Here is a 21,180-nt window from a genome sequence, read left to right on the forward strand (position 1 = left end):
TAATAAAGTTTATTTATATGGAGTCTAGATTTTATATCTCTTTTTCTATTGTTATACATTAATAATATAATATCATTTTATTTAAAAATATTAACAAAATAAAACAAATTAAATGAATAAATAATTATTTTTTAAAATAAAATAAAATTCTATCAGATAAGATAAAAAAAAATGGGGATACAAAATTCCCATTCATTTTATATGCTTAAAGTATAAAAAATAAATAAATATATATATATATATATATAGATATGTATGTCAAATGATTTATGAGAATTTTCCCACGTCATTACTCGAAAACGGTGTTTTTGTTATTATTTATTAGAACTTTGTATAGATTAAAAAATAAAAATTAAAAAAAGGAATAGCTGGAGCTCATTATAACATGGACTTCAGAGGTTAGGAGAAAAAAAATTGTATGTATATATATATATGTATCATTTTTCCTTTAGAAATTAGAAGACTATAGTGAAAATAAATATATTATTCTAATAATAATTGCAAATTAGATATACACGAATCAACATTCTAGTGTAGTGTATTTTAATGTCAATGTTTCTTTGTTTAAAATAAATAAATAAATAATAACTTATAAAAATAAAATCCGAAAAAAAAATCCAAAATAAAATAAAATAAAAATTAAAGGCGTTCATAAAAAAGCGGGAATTTTGAGCGGCCAATTGTGTTTTTTCTCATTCTCTCTGCTGAGGGAATCCCTCTCGTCCTCTCTGCTCTCTCCTTTCTCGCCATCAATCAGGTTAGTAAGTTTTTTTTTTTTTTTTTGTTTGGTTTCTCTCTCTCTTTCTTTCCAATATTTGATCGTTCTTTTGTTTCTCTTTAAATTTCCTGTGCTGTTTGGTAGGTGGGAAAACGAAGGAAATGAAAAGAAAAATAAAATATAATCAGGACTTGGAATTTATTGGTACCCAGTAAATAGGATTTTGAGTATAGCGAAATATGGCCTTTTTTGTTAGCGTAAAACGATCGAGATTCGCATTTTACTTGTGCTAACTAGAATGTATTGTGTTTGTCAATGTTGAAACTTTGACGTTAATGGATGGGAAATTTGGAATTGAGAGTGAAGTGACCTGTTGATGCTTTGTTATTTGCTTTAGAGTGGCTTTCGAGTATGTGAAAAATGTTTGATTTAGAACTTTTTTTTTTTTTTTTTTTTTAGTTACGGGGAAATAGTTAAGAAGAAACGTAATTTTTTTGAAATTGGAGACTTGTTTGAAAAAAATAAATTAATAATAATAATAAAAAAAAAAAAAAAAACATATGACATGATTTCTATATAACATGAAATGATTTTGAAACTCTTTCAACTACTGAGGCAACTTTTGTGTAATTGTTTTGAATTCTCTGAATTATGTTCTATTTGATGTCAAGAAATGAAACATATGCTCAAGATAATCGACTTATGGCTATACAAATTAAATATTTGAAGGAAAGCTTACCACATTGGAGTAACATAGAATTCAACAGGTGATGCAGAAGGGCAAAATCATACAAGCTGGGAGATTTGAGGAGCTTCTGGAACAAAATATAGGATTTGAAGTCTTGGTTGGTGCTCATAGCCAAGCACTGGAGTCAATCCTCACAGTTGAAAATACAGAAAGAACATCTAAAGACTCAATGATCGATGATGAATCCAACATAGATGCCCCTTCAAATGATGAACTTCTACCTACACGACATGAATCAGAGCATAATATCTCCCTTGATAAAGGAGAAAAAGCAGGAAAATTAGTCCAAGATGAAGAACGTGAAAAAGGAAGTATTGGAAAAGAAGTTTACTGGTCTTATTTGACCGCTGTAAAAGGTGGAGCCTTAGTTCCATTCATTCTTTTGGCACAATCATCATTCCAAGTACTGCAGGTTGCTAGTAACTATTGGATGGCATGGTCTTGTCCTCCTACAAGTGAGTCCAAGCCTAAACTGGGAATGAGAAACATATTATTTGTTTACACACTACTTTCTGCTGCAAGTTCTCTCTGTGTTTTGTTGCGAGCCATACTAGTAGCTAAGGCAGGACTTTGGACTGCCCAAAAACTCTTTATAAACATGCTGCACAGTGTACTTCGAGCGCCCATGGCCTTTTTTGATTCAACCCCAACTGGAAGAATCTTAAACCGGGTACAAATCTTATCTATATACGTTTCATTACTTATATCAATATCAACTGATTCCAATATACCATTTGCATATATGTTGATACAAAAATTCTTGCAAAATGTAAATCTAAAATGGAAGAACATTAATTTAAAATTAAAAAGTGCTGAACAAATAGTAGTCTAAAAATGAAATATATGTTCTTAAGTTTCTTATATATTGAGTTGCTCTAGCAGTGAAATTTCATTTCTGTGCATTCTAATAAAAACTTGGATTTGAAAAGAATATATATCGGGATTTTGGGTTTATTACTCTCTACTAGAGAAGCAACAAATAGAGCTAGAAAGTTTAACTTAAGCGACTCAATCCTATCTCTTCTACCATAGCTGGGACAACAATTATCTGCTATTATGATACTGACAATTCATGGTCCTATCATATTACACACATTGGCTGATTATGATTTAATTTGGTTTAATTACTTATAATACCCCTGTACTTTAGGTGGGTGTCACTATGGCCCCAAAAAACCATTTTCTAATCAGTCTCCTGCACTTCAGAATTTTTTATTACAGAAGGACTTATTTGATATTCTCAGAAAATGCAGAGGTGACGATTTGAAAAAAAAAAAAAAAAAAAAAAAAAAAAAGGGTGTTTGAGCCATATTGACACCGTTCTAAACCTAAAGTGCAGGAGTTATTACATGCAATCTACTCATTCAAGTATGATTTGCCAAATTATTGAAACTCTGGGATCTCAGTGTATACTCCTTTATGAGTTTGGAAAAGAACGAATCCTCTTTCTCGAGCAATTTGGTGGGCGTGTCAAATTCTGCAATTCTTCCTGTGGCACCAGAAGTTACTTCAGTTTCTCACTGATAAATAATACTGTGATGATTTGTAAATGTAATTTTAGACATTAATGTTAGAAATAATGTGAATATGTTGTTACACTTACCATCACTTAGGACCAAAACAAGATCACTGTCTATAACTGTGTGGATTCTGTGAGCAATGGTGACAACTGTTCGATCTTTGAATTCTTGACTAATGATCTTTTGTATCATTCCATCAGTTGCAGAATCCACGGATGCTGTTGCTTCGTCCAACACAAGAATGGTGCTTTTCTTTAATAAGGCTCTTCCAAGACAGAACAATTGTCTTTGGCCTACGCTCCAGTTCTCTCCATTTTCAACTACTGCAAGAGAGGTAAGTATTTATTAGCAGTGATTAGTATAGAAAACAAAGTCTCTGCTTCAATAAGTATCCCAATGCAAAGAACCTCACCTGTGGAGTCCAATTTCTCTTCCTTTTCACGCACTAAAGAATCTAGTTGACATTTATCTAAAGCCTGAAAATGATTTCAAGAAAAACATTAGTACCAATCTTTGTTACTTCGAATATTTTGCTTCTTTGCCTGTCTTTGGCACATAAGAACCTATATAGCTTTTGAAATGATGATAGAATATTGACATGAAGGTAAGTTTTACCTCCCATATTTCACTATCTGAATATTGCCCTAATGGGTCGAGGTTTCCTCTAACTGTTCCTTCAAACATTGATGGGTCTTGTGGGATGATGCTCAGCCTAGATCTTAAGTCATGCAGACCAATCTTGCATATATCCAAGTCATCAATTATAATGCTTCCCTCTTTAGGTTCAACAATCCTGAAAATAGCTTGTATCAGTGTTGACTTTCCACTTCCTGTTCTTCCTACAACTCCAATTTTCTTCTTTCCAGGAAACGTGCAGTTAATATTCTTTAGGACAGATGGGAGGTGTTCAGCATAACGAATCTGTGATATAGAACAAGTACTTCCAAAAGTAAATTTAAATGCTTAATTAAATGGACAAATGTGCTGTGACTTGTGACAAAAGTTATAATGCCATTTACAGATGAACCTTTCCATAACTGCTTGAGTCATGTGCAAGTAATTTTGAATTATTTTTGGTTAAAATTTATGGTGAAATAAATGCTTACTTGCAGGTTTCTAAAGGAAATTGTTCCAACTTGTGGCCAATTGCTTGGCGGCCTGCATTCTTCAATCAATAGAGGTGCTTCACTAGTTATTTTTGAGTACTGAAGTACTCTTTCAACTGAAATCATTTTATTTTCCGCATTGCACATGTTCCATATAATTGAAGCTTGCTGAACATTCAAGTTTATTCCATATGTGACTGCCAACCCCGCAATACCTGTAAAAAATCCAATTTCTAATGAGCTTTCCCTTCATTGATTGCTTAGTTGATTATATGAAAGATGGTTAATAGTTGTAGAAAAAGATGAGTCACTAGATAAGCATTAAGCATTAGATGGACAACAACAAGACATGCCTGTTTTAATAGATGAAACATAGTTTTTGCAAATATCTTTGTTACTCACTTGGATTAATAATTCCTTCAGGGAGTGTCACTAGCAAGACCAATGAGAAGGCAAAAACAAAGTTAGATAGCAAATTCAATCTGAAAGAAAGCCATTCCATTGCTGACATATTATGAAACCATGGCCTTGAGTGGTCATCAATAAGACAAAGATTGCCATTGATAAAACGATCTTCTTGTTCAAAAGCACGAATTGTTGCTGCTCCTGCTAGGGACTCTGCAAAGTGATGAAGGATTGGAGCTCTTTGTATTCCTGCTAGTCGGGCAAGTTCTCTAGCTGTGGGTATGTAATATTGCTGAAATGTTCAAGTCAACACCCATAACATTAGACTAGTTAATCGAGAGAGAAAAATTGTTCTTCAAGGATACATTGAAGTTAAGCCACATCAGCATTATTTTCTTATATGGTGCATTGCATTTGAAATGAGCTGGTTTTGTCTTTTCGTTGTGTTTTGTTATGTGTACTAGATATATGCTTATGAATTTATGTCATCGATCTTATAAATTATAAGTTTGACCATTGAAATGCTATAGATACTGAAGTTCTCAATACTCTTTTGTGCTTGCCTTATATTAATATGATATAAAAATCTAGAAGAGAAAGGGAAGAAATTCTTACTTGGTACCATATGCAAATTGCAGTTACAGGAATAAATATGACAAACACTTCCCATGCTACCTGTGACATCACTGTAATGGTCCCTAAAATCTGTATTACTGAGAAGGCACACCAACCTAATCTGCTAGCCATTTCCAAATCTAGTACACTTTGATCTGTAGATGCCTGTCAAATAAAATTATTTTAAGTTGTCACTGAAAATTATATTTTTGAATTCATAAGCTGCAAGCATCAACAATGCACAGAAATGAAATTTCACTGCTAGAGCAACTCAATATATAAGAAACTTAAGAACATATATTTCATTTTTAGACTACTATTTGTTCAGCACTTTTTAATTTTAAATTAATGTTCTTCCATTTTAGATTTACATTTTGCAAGAATTTTTGTATCAACATATATGCAAATGGTATATTGGAATCAGTTGATATTGATATAAGTAATGAAACGTATATAGATAAGATTTGTACCCGGTTTAAGATTCTTCCAGTTGGAGTTGAATCAAAAAAGGCCATGGGTGCTCGAAGTACACTGTGCAGCATGTTTATAAAGAGTTTTTGGGCAGTCCAAAGTCCTGCCTTAGCTACTAGTATGGCTCGCAACAAAACACAGAGAGAACTTGCAACAGAAAGTAATGTGTAAACAAATAATATGTTTCTCATTCCCAGTTTAGGCTTGGACTCACTTGTAGGAGGACAAGACCATGCCATCCAATAGTTACTAGCAACCTGCAGTACTTGGAATGATGATTGTGCCAAAAGAATGAATGGAACTAAGGCTCCACCTTTTACAGCGGTCAAATAAGACCAGTAAACTTCTTTTCCAATACTTCCTTTTTCACGTTCTTCATCTTGGACTAATTTTCCTGCTTTTTCTCCTTTATCAAGGGAGATATTATGCTCTGACTCATGTCGTGTATGTAGAAGTTCATCATTTGAAGGGGCATCTATGTTGGATTCATCATCGATCATTGAGTCTTTAGATGTTCTTTCTGTATTTTCAACTATGAGGATTGACTCCAGTGCTTGGCTATGAGCACCAACCAAGACTTCAAATCCTATATTTTGTTCCAGAAGCTCCTCAAATCTCCCAGCTTGTATGATTTTGCCCTTCTGCATCACCTGTTGAATTCTATGTTACTCCAATGTGGTAGGCTTTCCTTCAAATATTTAATTTGTATAGCCATAAGTCGATTATCTTGAGCATATGTTTCATTTCTTGACATCAAATAGAACATAATTCAGAGAATTCAAAACAATTACACAAAAGTTGCCTCAGTAGTTGAAAGAGTTTCAAAATCATTTCATGTTATATAGAAATCATGTCATATGTTTTATTATTATTATTATTATTATTATTATTTTCAAACAAGTCTCCAATTTCAAAAAAATTACTTTTCTTCTTAACTATTTTCCATATAAGTCAATAAATGTCACTTAGCTGTGAAATAGGGTCACTGTTTGCTAGGGCAGCGCTTAGCACTGCAGCATGATTGGTTATCATTTTCTAAATGTGTTAGTCTGCATTACTGGATATACAGGGAATGTTGTACGCTAAATATATAAGGAGAAATGACCAAAAAAACAAAGGAATGGTGAAAAAGTTATCAGGTCTTTCTTACTAGAATGAGGTCTGCGGCTGGAAGAAATTCAACTTGATGGGTAACAAAAAGTATTGTCTTTTCTCTGAGAATACCCATCAGGCAGTCCTGCAAGGAGCATATAATTGAAGTACAAGCAAGACCAAAAATGTTAGAAAATAAGACCAAATCCAGATATAATTTGCAGATTGTGTGTGCAGTAATATAGAAACTCTCAGGAGACTTGCCTTAAAGAGGTGGGTGCCTGTATGAGCATCAACAGCACTAAAAGGGTCATCAAGTAGATAGATATCAGCATCCTGGTAAGCTGCACGTGCAAACTGTATCCTTTGCTTTTGACCTCCGCTCATATTTATTCCTCTCTCGCCAATTTCTGTTAGATCTCCATCGGAGAACAGCTCAAAATCCTTCACCAGAGCACATGCTTTAATTGTTCTTTCATACTTGACACTATCATACTGACTACCGAATAGAATATTCTCCCGGATGTTTCCTGTCAATATCCATGGGGACTGAGGAACATATGCCTTTGTACCACTAATCTTGACTGTTCCTGAAATCTTTTGTATTTCTCCCAGAATGCTTGAGAGCAAGCTAGACTTCCCAGAACCTACAGTCCCACAAATAGCCACTTTCATGCCCCTCTTCACTTGTAAGTTTATGTTATCTAGAGTTGGGATTCTCAACTCAGGATCCCAGCTGAATTTTCCATTTTCAATCTCGATATCTAGCTCTGTTTGATCTTTTGGAACATATTCGATGGCATTTTGTTGAATTTCATCTTCTTGGAGGTAGGAAGATACCCTATCTGCTGAAACTTTCGCCTGTGCAGTCGCATTAAGCAAATCGGGCAAGTTAAATATAGGCTCTTGTAACATTCGGAAGGTAGCCAAAGCTGATAAAACTCTCCCAGCTGTGAGTTCAATCTTCATCAGAAGACATCCACCAAAAGTCACCACAGAGATAAATGTTGGTGCCCCCCAGAATACGAAAGCTGAAATGGCTGACAATCTTAGTGACTTCCACAACCAGTTATATTCTGTTTTCCTCATGGCTTCTAGATTGTGAAGAAACTGGCTGTCCCATGCTTGAAGTTTGATAGTTTTCATGCTCCGAAGAGCTTCTGAAGTGGCTTTCATCCTTTTATCCTTGGCTTCCATAATCATAGATTGGTACTTTTTTTGGATTCTAGTAATTGGTATGTTGCAGGCCATCACCATTGAAGTTGCACCTAATGCAGCCAAAGACCCAGAACTTAGATTCCTGTTGAGAATGTAAATTGCTAATGAAATTTGAATAGGCAACATCCATATTATGTTCAGGTACCATATGAAATCTGTGATTCTCTGAATATCTACACTCATATAGTTGATGATCTCCCCACTTGTGCGGCTTTGGCGAGATTGGCTTGATAGAACTAATCCCTTTTTATATATCTGTGATATCAAAGCAGCTCTTAGGTGAAGGCCAAGTTGGCGAGCCCCAAAAATCCATTGCCTTTGTGCTATTGTCTCAACCATTTTGGCACCTAAAAAGGCTAATGCAAGAAGGTAACCGCTCTGTAAACTTCGAGTATTCTTGTTAGAGAGAAAATTTACAAAGTCATCAATCAGATATGGACCTACATATGAAGCTCCAGCATAAATGACAGCGAAGCATGCATTAATAGCTGCTTTTTTCCTAGCAAATAAGTACATTGTTTTGTAGATGGATGGATTCGGGGCTCCATCAGTCTCCTTCACGTGTTTGAGGTACTCATCAAAGGAGTGAGAGAGAAATGCAGCAGAGTCTGTGATATAAACATCTGGGATTTCATCCTGATCAAGGGGTTTCTTGATTCCAACAGCAAACAAGGGATTGAGCCAAGAGAATGTAACCAGTTGGAGAAGAGTAGATTTTCCATATAGAGATTCCCTTTTGTTTTCTAGATGCTTGTTATCAGTTTCATGAAGAAGTGGTTCAGCGATACCATTCAAGACAGGGAAAACTATGCCTGTTTTTCCTCGAATCGAATGACCAAATAGGAAAGTGGATGGAATGAGACCGAGGAATCCAACATAGTCTTGCACTCTAAGGTTTCCATGATTTCTAATTCTCAAATGGGTATCAAGAGCCACACAAAAGATGGTCATTATGAAGCTGCAAAGCCACCATGCTCGAAGCAGCCAAGGAAACTTGATGGACTTGTTATTCACAATCCTGTAGAGTGCTACTGAGGATGCTGCCCAAGATACCATTAGCATTGTCTCTGATGAATAAATTTCAAATGCACTGTTACAATTTGTCTCGCTTCCATTTACCAATATCATAAGCTTTATACCATGAATCACCATCAACGAAAGAGAACAAACTACACAGCATATGTAACTGGTGCTGAATCTCACGCCATTTCTGGGGTATTTTTCCATGCCTTCATCTGCTAACTTTGTTATCCGATTGCGTATCCAATGAGGACTCATTCGTAGAAAATGAAGTAAGATTATTACTACAAAAAGGAGTTGCACAGCTATGCTAATATACTCCCTTAAGCAGGGTAGCTTTTGTTGCAGCCATGTAGTCCACATTTGGAGATCCTCTGTCACAAATTACAAAAAACAGTCTTAAAAATGTATTCTAAGTCTGTGGTCCTTGTTAATTCTAAATACCATGAAAGTGAGGTTTTTTTTTTTTTTGGGTGTCTGTTTTTTCAATAATTATGAACAAAATTATCATCAAAACTAGCTGATCGACAGGGTAACAATATTTTCCAAAGAAATTTCTTTAAAAATTGGTTTATACAGTTCAAGAACATTATAGGAGTTGTAATGGGGCTAATTTCCATTGTTAGGAAATGATGTACTAAACTCTTTTTTTATAAATATAAGAGCTGCTTGAATATCAGAATCCTAAATTTAAACGATGTAGAAAAATTTCTAATTCAAGTGTATAAAGTATGTGGCTTTCAATTCTTAAGATCATCAGCTACAAAAATAAATAATAAATAATCCTTATCGTCATTTATAAACATGTGGGGAGTAACCATTAACAAAATCGACTTTATCAGCCATTACTTTTTTGATAAAGATATCCCGTGAGTCGTAAATGAATATATGTCTACTCACAATCCATTATGAAATGTGGATTTTGATTGATTAATAATTTGTAGACGATTTTTCTTTTCTTGGAATATGTTGAAGTTTGGGGATGAAGAATTTTAAACCTTAAGGCCGCCTGATTGAACTCAGAATTTAATCAAAGCCAAAACTTTTGACTGTTGTGAATGGTTTTCAATCTTTTTTAAATTTTTTTTTTTTGTTTTTGTGACAAATAATTTAATCGTAAAGTTTTATACATATAATATTTGTTTTGACAAAAAATAATTTCTTTCCAAAAAATAATATGGACTGTTGGGTCAATTTTTTTTCTTAAAAAAAGAAAATTAAATTAATTACATAAATAAGGGCCTCAAGAATAAAAAGGGAGCAACATTTTTTTTTCGAGTTTTGGAAATAGTTTTTACTTTTTAGTAGTCGGAGAAAGCTAAGTATAACTAGTACTTAAAAGTTGTCTTTTTCAGCAGGCCAGCTCCAGAACACTTGCACCAGTGTTGCTCACTCGGAAACTGGTCTGTTTATATTCATAAATGAAGCATTGCTCATGCACACAAAAACATATAATATATATAGAGTATAAATCTCTTATGGAATCTTAATTTAATTTAAATTAAATTAAGGATATTTATATGATAAATATTTAACGATTGAACAAAGTGAAAATTAATATTTAAATTAAAATTTAAAAGTTTTATATAAAATGTAACAATCTTTAACATGTATATAATTTTTTTATTATATATTTATATATATATATATGTGTGTGTGTGTGTTTGTGTAATGGGAATTAGAGCATATATATATATATATATATTAATTATTAATGGTGACCAATATAAACTGCGACAAGATCGTGTTAAGGACATGTAAAAGAAACCCAACAATAACGAAAGAAATGGTCAATAAAACAATTTAGAAACGGAAAATCCTAAAGCTTCGTTAAAATGTCCAATAAAAAAGCAAGCATTTGTTCTCTGTTTTATTTATTTACTTATTTATTTATCATTTTTATTATTAAGTAGTTTCCATGAAAATACAGAGAATAGAAATGGATGGAGAAGGGAGAACATACCTTTGGAACTCCTTAGCATCAAATGGACCATATCTTCTTTCCAAACCATGCTTCAACTATCCTTCCTTCAATGATTCTTCTTCTTCACCTTTTTTTTTTTTTTTTTTTTTTTGTGTTTTAATTTCCTGAGCAGGATGTACTTACCATTTTCGACAATACATTATCAAAAAGGTCACGAAACCGAATTTCAAACAAAGCAAAGAAAATAAACATATAAATAACAAGATAGCAAGATGGATGGATGATCTATCTTGCTATGACACATCGCCATCGCGGTGGATAAGTCGCTCAATCTATTAATCCATGGCCAAGAATCCCAATCTTCTCTCTCTATATATAACAACAGTACTCTCACATATATATTGATACATATATGTATGTATACTCTTGGCCAAGAGATATATTCAGAAACAGAAGCATGCACTGAAGGAATATATTGGAACTAGCTAGGTCTTAGAAGAGTAATATATAACATGGAAATATATGTATATAACTAGATATATTGAAATTATAGAAGAGGTAGCTAACTAGGATAGCTATTGCCAATTCTAGAGAATGTGCATTAAGGCAGAGGAAATTATTAGGAATTGAGGCGGAGACAGCATGATAAGGAAGTGTGCTTTCGTGTCTGCATATGAGAAAGTGAAAGGAAATGTGGTAATTTATTAGAAGAGAAAAAAAATAATTAAAAAAAAGACCTGTAATTTTTATTTTTTTTGGGGTAAATTGTAATTAATTTGCTTGGGAGAGCTTATATATTTTTGTATGAAACTCATCGCACAGCTGTAGAAGAGAACAAAAAGAGGAGCAGGGCATCACGTGATATATATATATATATATATAAATTTATGGTGCGTATCATAGACAAATATATATATATATATATGTGATGTCCGTATGATAGACAAATATGTATGTTTTGAAAGGTGGGTGGTGATTTTGGCTTAGATGATAAGCTTACGTACTCTGGTTTTGTATGCCTGGCTCTTCTTGAATCTGTGATATGGTGTTAAAACTCACCCACTTGACCACGGGACTCGAAGGTTGGGCATAAACTTACGTTCTCTGTTTTTATTAGGAAACGTATTTGATATGAAAAACAACTCTCTCAATGGGCAAAAAACATATACTGAAAAAATAAAATAAAAGATAATGTATAACAAAAAATAAATAAAAGATAATGTATAACATCTTGTTGTTAGATAAAAAAATATATTGCATGAATTAGGCATAATCACATAATTTATTTAGAATGCTTGTTTATATCAATAATGAAACTAGTTTGTTTATTGAACTTTTCAATAGAGTCTTTGGTAACATATTTTTTATAATATTTCAGTTAGTTCATTGGATTGAAGGACCAACTTTTATTAGAAATTCATTTTGATTTATCCATATTTTTATTATTATTATATCTGTTATTTATTTATGAGATAATTTATTATACAATGTGCTCTAATACCAATTGTTAGGACTACCATAATATAAACAATTTAATAAGCATCAACTATAACACTGTAATATCAAGATCTTCACACACATAATTATCTGATAATATTATATTAATAATCCATTAGATTAACTCTTTAAATTTAATTTTAATAAAATAAGCTCAACATATTATAAATCAAAAGAAAATTAAAGACTTTCAATTTAATTTTAAAAGATAGACTCCACTTAATTAAAATCAAATCCAAAAAATTCTCTACTTAATATAATAATACTATGACTTAATAATAGAGTAAATGTATTTAACTCATACCGGAGGGCATTGCAACATATATATCACAAAACTTAAATCAATAATAGTGTCACCCCTAATAAAAGAATGTAGTTTATTTGAAACAGTTTAGTTAATAATGATTATTGATAATCTCCAAATAAGTTTTGAATTCAAAATTGATGCTAAAATCTCTTAAAAAAGAATTTGGATAGTAGCACATTAATTTGGAGTGAGAATTCAACATGTTTTGGAGTCCTAAGGTAATTTTTTATTGAGACTACATGTTTTCTTGGTTACCAAGGTTACTTTCTGTTTGGGGGAGGTGTAATAGGTGTGTATGTACATATATATATATATATATATATATATGCAATATTACTAGAACCGAAAAAAAAAAAATTGTAGAAATCATAATATCCCTATCTGTGGTAGAAAGTGAGGCACCATCATTAGAAAAGTGAGCATGTAAATTCATAATTATCAAGTTGAATTCAATTAACAGGCCGAATTCAATTAACTCCAATCGGTATACATTTATATATATATATATATATACAATACTATTTTCACTTGTATTATTTTTTTTTCCCCTTCTTTTTTTTCTTTTTTCACTTGTATTCTATTTTCACTTGTATTCTAAAACACCACTTTCTTGTGTTGGCATTAGTTTTCTTATTCAACTTGAAGAGAGAGGGAGAGAGAGTTGCGGTGAAAGCACTAACTGACAATACCACTGGCGTATGCTGGTGATAGAAAGGAGTAGGAAGTGGCATCCGGGTTCCTTTAATTCTATGATCCCATAAAAGTGGTAAAAAAATCATTAATGACAATCTGCCCTACTTTCTATATACCAAAAAATTTTTTAAAAATAAAAATAAAATTCTGCACTACTTTTTAGGCAGTTTCAAACTGCAATATCTAAATAGTCCATTGCGGTACTTGCCAGATTTCTATAATAGCCCTCTGCATTTTCTTTTCTTTTTTTTCTTTTTAATTTTTTTTCCAATTTCAAATCGACGCATGCAGATTGCTGTCCTTGTTAGGCATGGCAATTTGGAAATATTAATGAATAAATCTATATCATAACGTAAAAAAAATTAAAATCATATAAATAATAATAATAATAACCAATTTAAATAAATCCACTTGTTTTAAGGTATACGTTAAATAAGTACAAACACAAAATTGCCGCCCCTCCATCTTATCAATGGATTAAATTACAATAATACCCCTATCTGTTTTGTCAGCTTTATAAAAATTTATTTTTTTAAAAAAAAAAAATCATTTTATTTCAATCTCACTTATTTTTAACAAAATCTAAGTTTTCATTTATAAAATATTAAAACCAGTGTATATAATATGACAATGCACTTATAATGTCAATTACAGTTTGAACATTGATTGTATTTATTTTTTGGTAATTGAAAGTGTGAAAATTTACATGTGAAAAGTTTTAAAATGTATATAAATATTGGTATAATTTTATTATTATTATTATTATTTTTGAAGCAGATATACAATTGTTGAGGGATGTGCTTTTTGTAATTTCTGCATTTCTTCAACATTGACAAAAATAGAGAGGAGTTTCTCTTTTTGGACGAGACAAAATAATCGAGGAGTTAGGAGTTTGTACTGTAGAATTCTTGTATTTAATATTATTATTATTATTTTTTTTTAATGAATATTGTATTTAATATTATTATTGTTTTGAGACGATTAGATTGTTGTTATTTATTAATATTTCTTTTCAGATTTTTGTTTTGAATTGGTTTATTACATATTACTTCAGATTGAGATTTGGTTTTCAATTAATGATACAATTTTATAAAAATCAAAATACCTCGATTTGCCAGGAATATATTCGCGGTTTATTTCTGACAAATCTTTTCCCTAATTGGAATATAAGATACTCTTCTGTGTTTCATTTTTGGCAGGATATATAGTTTCAGCGGGGTATCTTAAATTTGTAAATTTAAATTACACAATGCTAATAGAATAATAAATCTCACATCACACAGTGTTATTTTGTTGTTATGTTTGTTAAAGTATATATATCTCTATATATTTTTAAGTAGAGTACAGGCAGACTAGTGAAATATTATTATCATAAAGTGTTTTTTTTTTTGTTTTTGTTTTCCTTATTAAGACATTATTAAGGAATGGTATAATGACAAAGTAACTACTTTTTCCAATCCAATAAAAGTTAAAAAAGTACTTGTAATTTTTTAAAATCTACCTACACATTCTCACCCATATTACGGAAACAATGAGGAATCAATATTATAGTAATGCAATTTGCTCCAAATAAAACTTTTAGAGCTTTGAATAACTACAAGAAACCATTTTTGTACTACTTCAATTTCAAAAGTAATGGTGACTGGTGAGTTTTTCATGCCAGTTGACCGTTGGGTTTGCCTCTTACTTAACATATAGAATTGTACAATGTGTTTTCTTTTTTTTTTCTTTTTTTTTTGAGTGAATTTTGTATAAATGTGCTTTGGATTATTAATATAAACGACAAATTATGTGGAATAAATTGAATGTGGCCCTATGAATAGATGATTTATAATGATGGAGCATGAATTTCCTTAAACGCATGGAACGTTTCTCCTTCACAACATCAAATTAGTTCATGATATTTTATCATGCATACTTTTAATCCATATATATATATTATATTACGCATGTATACATTGGGTTTTGACCAGTAGTTTTATGTCAAAAATCATAGAACGGTGGATGTAAGTCAGACTCAGTTAATGTCATGCATAGGGTCCTCTATTTACTCATGTGTTTTTTGGCCACACGTATACTTTATTCCCTCCAGAAATGTTGACAATTCAGAGTCGGCAGGAAATCATTGCCAGTAGGGAATAAGTATATGTGTGGCCTAAAACTGGTAATACAAATTAACATCACCAACACCAATCATTTAATTATGGACCATTTTTTTGGAATTATATTTAGACTCTCTGTTTAATTTTTATTGAATTACTGTATATATTTATGTCCCATTTCTCTTTACTGTTTCAGGTTCAGATTTTTTATTTTTTAGCTTAAAAGCACTAATTTTCTTTTTTTCTTTTTTTTTTTCTTTTTTGTTTCTTTTTTCACTTTATGTGACTAAGATTCACCTGTTGCTCTGTTTTTATATATATATATATATGATCTTGATTATAAAAACTTTTTGTTCTATGGATTGGATGATTTAATTTGACAACATCAAAATCAAAGCATCTCCAATACCTTTATAAATTGCTAATTTTTTTTGTGACATTAAAAATAAAAAAATTCATTAAAAAAAAAAAACTCAGTTAGATAGTATGACTTAATATAATAATCTTTATCATTATTAATTATTATTACCTTTTAAAAGAAAAAATAGATATACATATCATTAATTAATTAAGATTTAAATAAAATCATATCAATTTTTTAGTTGAATATTTATTAAATGAACATTATTTATGTCACATATATTACAAACCTTTCTAATCTCTATTATAGATAAATACTAATTCGCATGGTTATTTGAGAGCATCTTTATTGAAATGTCTATTAGTTTTGTCTATCTTAAAAAATCTATGCCACATTAGATTAACAAATAATTTTTTAAAAAATCATCTTCAATGATATTGTATAAAAAACTTGTTAAGATAAGATGATAAAAAAAAAAAACCCTCTACTTGTGAAAGTCAGTAATTATTTAGCTTTTTCTCTTTTTCTTTTCTTATCAATTTAAAAACTCTTCTATCTGTCATAGCATACTAATTCATTTCATTTAAAAATTTAAACATAATTTATTGGAAAAAAAATTAAAATACATATTATCTATCGATATTTCAAATTCCTTACCACATAAATTCTAATGAATAAAATCATTTTGAGATGGTGTTAGCATCTAACTTGTAATCATGCCTATCCAAACTATGCGGCTTCACAAAAATACTGTTCACCTCAACACGACAAACTTATCACATAAGAATCTCTAACCTAAAACAAAAAAACAATTGATGTACTTCTTGAAAATACATATGAGACACTTATCTAATTAAAAAGTTGCATTTAAGGTCTTATTGTTTCCAATTTAATTCTTGACTATGTTTATATTGGTAAAACTCTAGTACTCGAGAGTACTGAGTGGCTATGTACTCTTGCATATGATCTTGTGCCATGTGTATTGTTTTCCAGATCATCAAAAGCTCTAAATGCACTATTCTCTCTTCTAAATGAACTCTCCTCCTCTGCCGCACCAAAAACCAGAATTTCAAAACCCTTTGCTCTTTTTCTCTTACTTCGTCTTCTCTGCTGAATACCCTAACTCACTTTATCAGCAAACAAGAAAAAAAATAATAACAATAATAATCTGGAAGTCCAATTTACTTTGAACCACCGAAACCAAAACCTCAAACTTGTTCATTCGATCTGCTTATACTGCAAAAATGGACTAAACTATAAAAGTCTTGTTCAATAATATTGAATTAAACTTAAAATATTCCAATTTAATTAATCTAAACATAAAATAATCTAGTTCAGTAATACAAACGACATGTGGTTTTCAACTCCACTTTTTGTTGCAAAAGACAACTCCGTTTATCAAAGAAATGAAGCGTTTGCAGATGTGGAAAATATTCCACGTGGCAGAGCATCATATGCAGCCACTTAATAGTCCATGAGTATTAAAATTTTTTTCCATATACATAGTCAGGAACAATTAAATAGCAAATTCCACTCTTTCCCAGACCGAAAGCCTAAGGTCAAATATCCCCACTTTCAAAATCCAAAAAAATAAAATAAAATTCTTAACTATATGTATAAAAGGAGTGGAAAAGTTATTTTACACTGTAGCCAAAGCTACATGGTTTATAATTTACGCTATAAAAAAAGCTATACTATTATTTCATTGAAAAGACAATTGTAGTTTTTATTTGATCTTTTTTACTGCATAAAAACAGAAGCAGTACTGTAGATATCTCAAGTGGGACATCTTTTAGTTCTTGAAGAACCACAATATTTTACTGTGATATTAATTTTTACGGCATGTATTATTTGTAGAATTTAAAACATGTTCAATATCCACAAAACTAAACAGTGATGCTTTTATTGTTTGAAGCATTTGAGTTGTTCAAACTCTTGCATTAAAATTTTCCCTTTTTTTTTTTTCTTTTTTTTTTTTCCCAAGCGACAAGCTTAGGCCAAACTTAATTTTTAAATAAATTAAGGCACTCCGTTTATAGGAAAATATAATCATTATGCATTTACAGTATAAAATCATTACATAGGTGTCTTTATTCAATTATTGTCAAACCTTTTTATCCGCAGTATTCAGAATTCTCCACGAAGTTTTCCAAAAGTTACGTCTATTATTTTGCCTTTACATTTTTGGTTTTGTTTGTTTTCTGTTCTATCACTTTCCATAGCAACAGTACTAAAATTTGTCGTATCAAATCAATTCCAGATTTAGGTTGGCTGCAATATATTATGATTGCACAGATTCATTGCTTATGCATATTTCTGACCATATATTTAAAGCATATGTCTTTTTAACACTTTATGCCATTGGCTCATTATTAATCCAGTGACTTCCGGTTGGAAGAAAATTTTTGTAATTATGTAATTATGGACTTTGTCCCTTTCCAGCTAGCAGTAAATCTCAAGCTTCTGGCCCATGAAAATTTTCTTTAGTAAATTAGAAGTTAAGTAATTAGGTTGCAGTTTTTTCTTCTATCTATATATATATATATATATATATATATATATATATGTAATTATGGACTTTGTCCCTTTCCAGCTGGCAGTAAATCTCAAGCTTCTGGCCCATGAAAATTTTCTTTAGTAAATTAGAAGTTAAGTAATTAGGTTGCAGTTTTTTTTTTTTTCTATACATGAAGTATTAGGGATACATTTAATTTAGAATTTAAAAAATTTAAAATGAGTTATAAAGTTTAAAGGATATAACAGATTGTTATAGAATTAGATTTCATAAAAAATTTATAAAAATTCAAAAAAATCTTTAAGTTCAAAGCTGAATTTTATATTGATAATTTTTTTCACAATTTTATTATTAAATTCCTTTCAAATCCATTAAAATCCATTATTTTTTAAAATCTTTTAAAATCAATAATTTTTTTAAATATCACTATATTTTAAAAATTTTTTATAAAATTCTAATTGAATACATTTGAATTTTAATGGACTTTTATAAAATCTATTGAAATTTGAAGTGAATATCATTGAACTTGTATAAACTTTTTTAAAATGTAAATCGAATACCTTTAAACTTTTAAACACTTTAAAATCTTTCATATTCTAAATTAGATACACCTTCAAAATGGTAGGATTCAAGTTTCTCATCTTTAATTTCTTTAAAATGCATGTACTTTTGTACAATAAAAAAGGAGCACAAAATTATGATATACAATTGAAAATGTGTTTGGGAGTTTTACAAAGGGACTGATTTTATACATCAAGATATTTAGGATTCATTTCAAAGCAATTTTTTAAGATTTAAAAGTGTTGCAAAAAGGATAAAAACACTTTTTTATTGTTTGACAAAAATAATCGAAAATCATTTTTAATGATTTTGTTGAGAAGTACCAATTAAGTTTTTTTTTTTAAAAATCATTTGTAGTGATTTCTAAGAATCATTTTCAAATGTACTCTTAACAAGTGTTATTCTTGATAAATATTATCTTATTTATTAACTGGATATATTTAACAGTATATAAATCATGAACATATATAACTGTTAATAAATTCTCAATATTTATCTACTCTAGGACATATGTAATCAAAAGTCCAAAATGATTTGTTAAAAAATATTTATCAAATTAGGTTATAATTTAATAAAAATTCTATTGCAAAATAAAATTATATTAATTTATTAGGCATTGTATGTCAATGGCTCAATCTAAAGGTCATATTAATATATATATATATATATATATATATATATATATATATGGTAACCTAACTTGGAAACGATCTAAGATTGAGATCTTCTATTCCCTTTTCCGTTCTTCCCCACTTTGTCTTACCATTAAGTTATGACAGTTCATTTAAAATTTTCACTCTCGTTCACAAGTAAGTCTTTGTTTCCTTTTCATTTCTACATCTCCTCTATCCTGTGTCTCTTGAGCTTTTTTTTTTTTTCTGCGAAACTCTCACTCTTTGCTAAGATTGGAGGGTATATTTAATTAATAATTAAGTCTACATTAAAGTTACATAAGAAGTGATGAATCATTACCGACAATATATAGGAAGCGACGTACGAAAATGCAAGCATTGTAGGTTGCAATTTACAATATAATTTAAAAATGATTGGGGGGCTTTTGACATCATTTGGGTAGGTTTAATTTGCATCAGATATTTTTCTATATTAAATATATAATTTAAAAATGAGAAAAAAGATGGTTCCCAATATTTAATTAGTATCCATTGTATACAGACATAGACCCATATATTCTATATAAATGCTAAAAGGTGGCTTTGCACTAAAATAATTCAAGAGAAGAAGAGATAACTTATTTTAGGTTGTTTACTTTAAAATTCTCAGACAGAAATTGACTAGGATGCATGTGAAGTTTTATCAATCCACGCATGAAAGAGAGAGAGAGACGACACAAAGACATGTTCCATAAAATTTCCACATAAATAGATAATATTTTTATATTAAAGGGACTACATATTTATCAAAATTAACCTTATTTTTGTAAACAGATTGACATGGTTTTCGATTCTGCCATTAAACAATTGGAGGTTATTCATAGGTTTATTGAGTAAAATAATTTTGATGAATTGTTGTAAAATTTTTGGTACCGTTGAGGCTTTAAAAGCTAAATATTATTATCCTACATCCTCTTTTAGATGGATTGCATGAAAAAGAGTTTGTCGTTCTTGAACTTGGACGGCTATTTTAAGCATACCATCTTTTTATTACCTTCAAAGGACGATTTTTTTTATTTATTTAAAAAAATAAACCTTGAAATTAAGGAAGTATATTAAAGAGTAGATAAAGGCGACTTCAATAACAATATTGAAAGACCTTAGCATTGAGGATAATTAATCCATATTATATTTGCATATTCCAAAGTACAAGACAATAATTCGAATTGGTCTCCTCACTAAAAAGACTTTTCTTAATTGGTCTCCTTATTAAAAGCCCCGATGGTATATCTAGTTGGGACTAAGACTTTCTAGCGTCGTTTTTTTTCTTTTTTTTTTCTTTTTTTTTTTTAATTCGATTAAGGTTTTATAACATAAGGAAATAGGTTTTGGGCAGAGTGGAGCTAATTAAGAAGGACAAATTTTGTATTTGGTCTTGGAAACTTCATTTGAAATTATTCATGAGGTTGTTTAAATGGAGATTTGGTGAACCGAGACACATCCTCTTGGAGAATCAGATTGTACTCATGGTTTATCGTCGTTTAATTACAGCATAAAATCCATTTGTTTTTTGGTTATCTATTTGATTAAGCATTCCTTAGTGTGCTAAGTCTTTTATATATTAATTAAAAAAAAAAAAAAAACCCAAAAAACAACAAAATACAACAACAACAACTCATTACAAACGGCCAATCAT

General features: G+C 30.4%; 2 protein-coding genes across 3 annotated transcripts; one reads left to right on the forward strand and one right to left on the reverse strand.

Annotated features, from left to right (window-relative positions):
• The first annotated feature begins 658 nt into the window (after window positions 1-658).
• LOC132803401 (ABC transporter C family member 9-like) lies at window positions 659-2,298 on the forward strand. The gene is made up of 2 exons (XM_060816263.1): window positions 659-757; window positions 1,486-2,298. The coding sequence occupies exon 2, from the start codon at window positions 1,489-1,491 to the stop codon at window positions 2,296-2,298; it is 810 nt and encodes a 269-aa protein (XP_060672246.1). The 5' UTR covers window positions 659-757; window positions 1,486-1,488.
• An 88-nt stretch (window positions 2,299-2,386) lies between these two features.
• LOC107415996 (putative ABC transporter C family member 15) lies at window positions 2,387-11,479 on the reverse strand. Of its 2 annotated transcripts, XM_048471454.2 has the most exons (11): window positions 10,877-11,479; window positions 6,940-9,287; window positions 6,734-6,820; window positions 5,583-6,233; window positions 5,113-5,277; window positions 4,495-4,789; window positions 4,093-4,307; window positions 3,602-3,907; window positions 3,399-3,462; window positions 3,070-3,309; window positions 2,387-2,955 (listed from the first exon to the last, which is right to left on the reverse strand). In XM_048471454.2, the coding sequence occupies exons 1-11, from the start codon at window positions 10,923-10,925 to the stop codon at window positions 2,831-2,833; spliced, it is 4,545 nt and encodes a 1,514-aa protein (XP_048327411.2). In that variant the 5' UTR covers window positions 10,926-11,479; the 3' UTR covers window positions 2,387-2,830. The 2 variants fall into 2 exon arrangements, with proteins under 2 accessions (XP_048327411.2, XP_048327413.2); XM_048471456.2 differs by lacking the exon at window positions 5,113-5,277 and having other exon boundaries at window positions 10,877-11,477.
• Window positions 11,480-21,180: the final 9,701 nt, after the last annotated feature.

This window comes from Ziziphus jujuba, chromosome 4 (genome assembly GCF_031755915.1).
Source record: "Ziziphus jujuba cultivar Dongzao chromosome 4, ASM3175591v1".
In the NCBI taxonomy this organism is placed as follows: Eukaryota; Viridiplantae; Streptophyta; class Magnoliopsida; order Rosales; family Rhamnaceae; genus Ziziphus; species Ziziphus jujuba.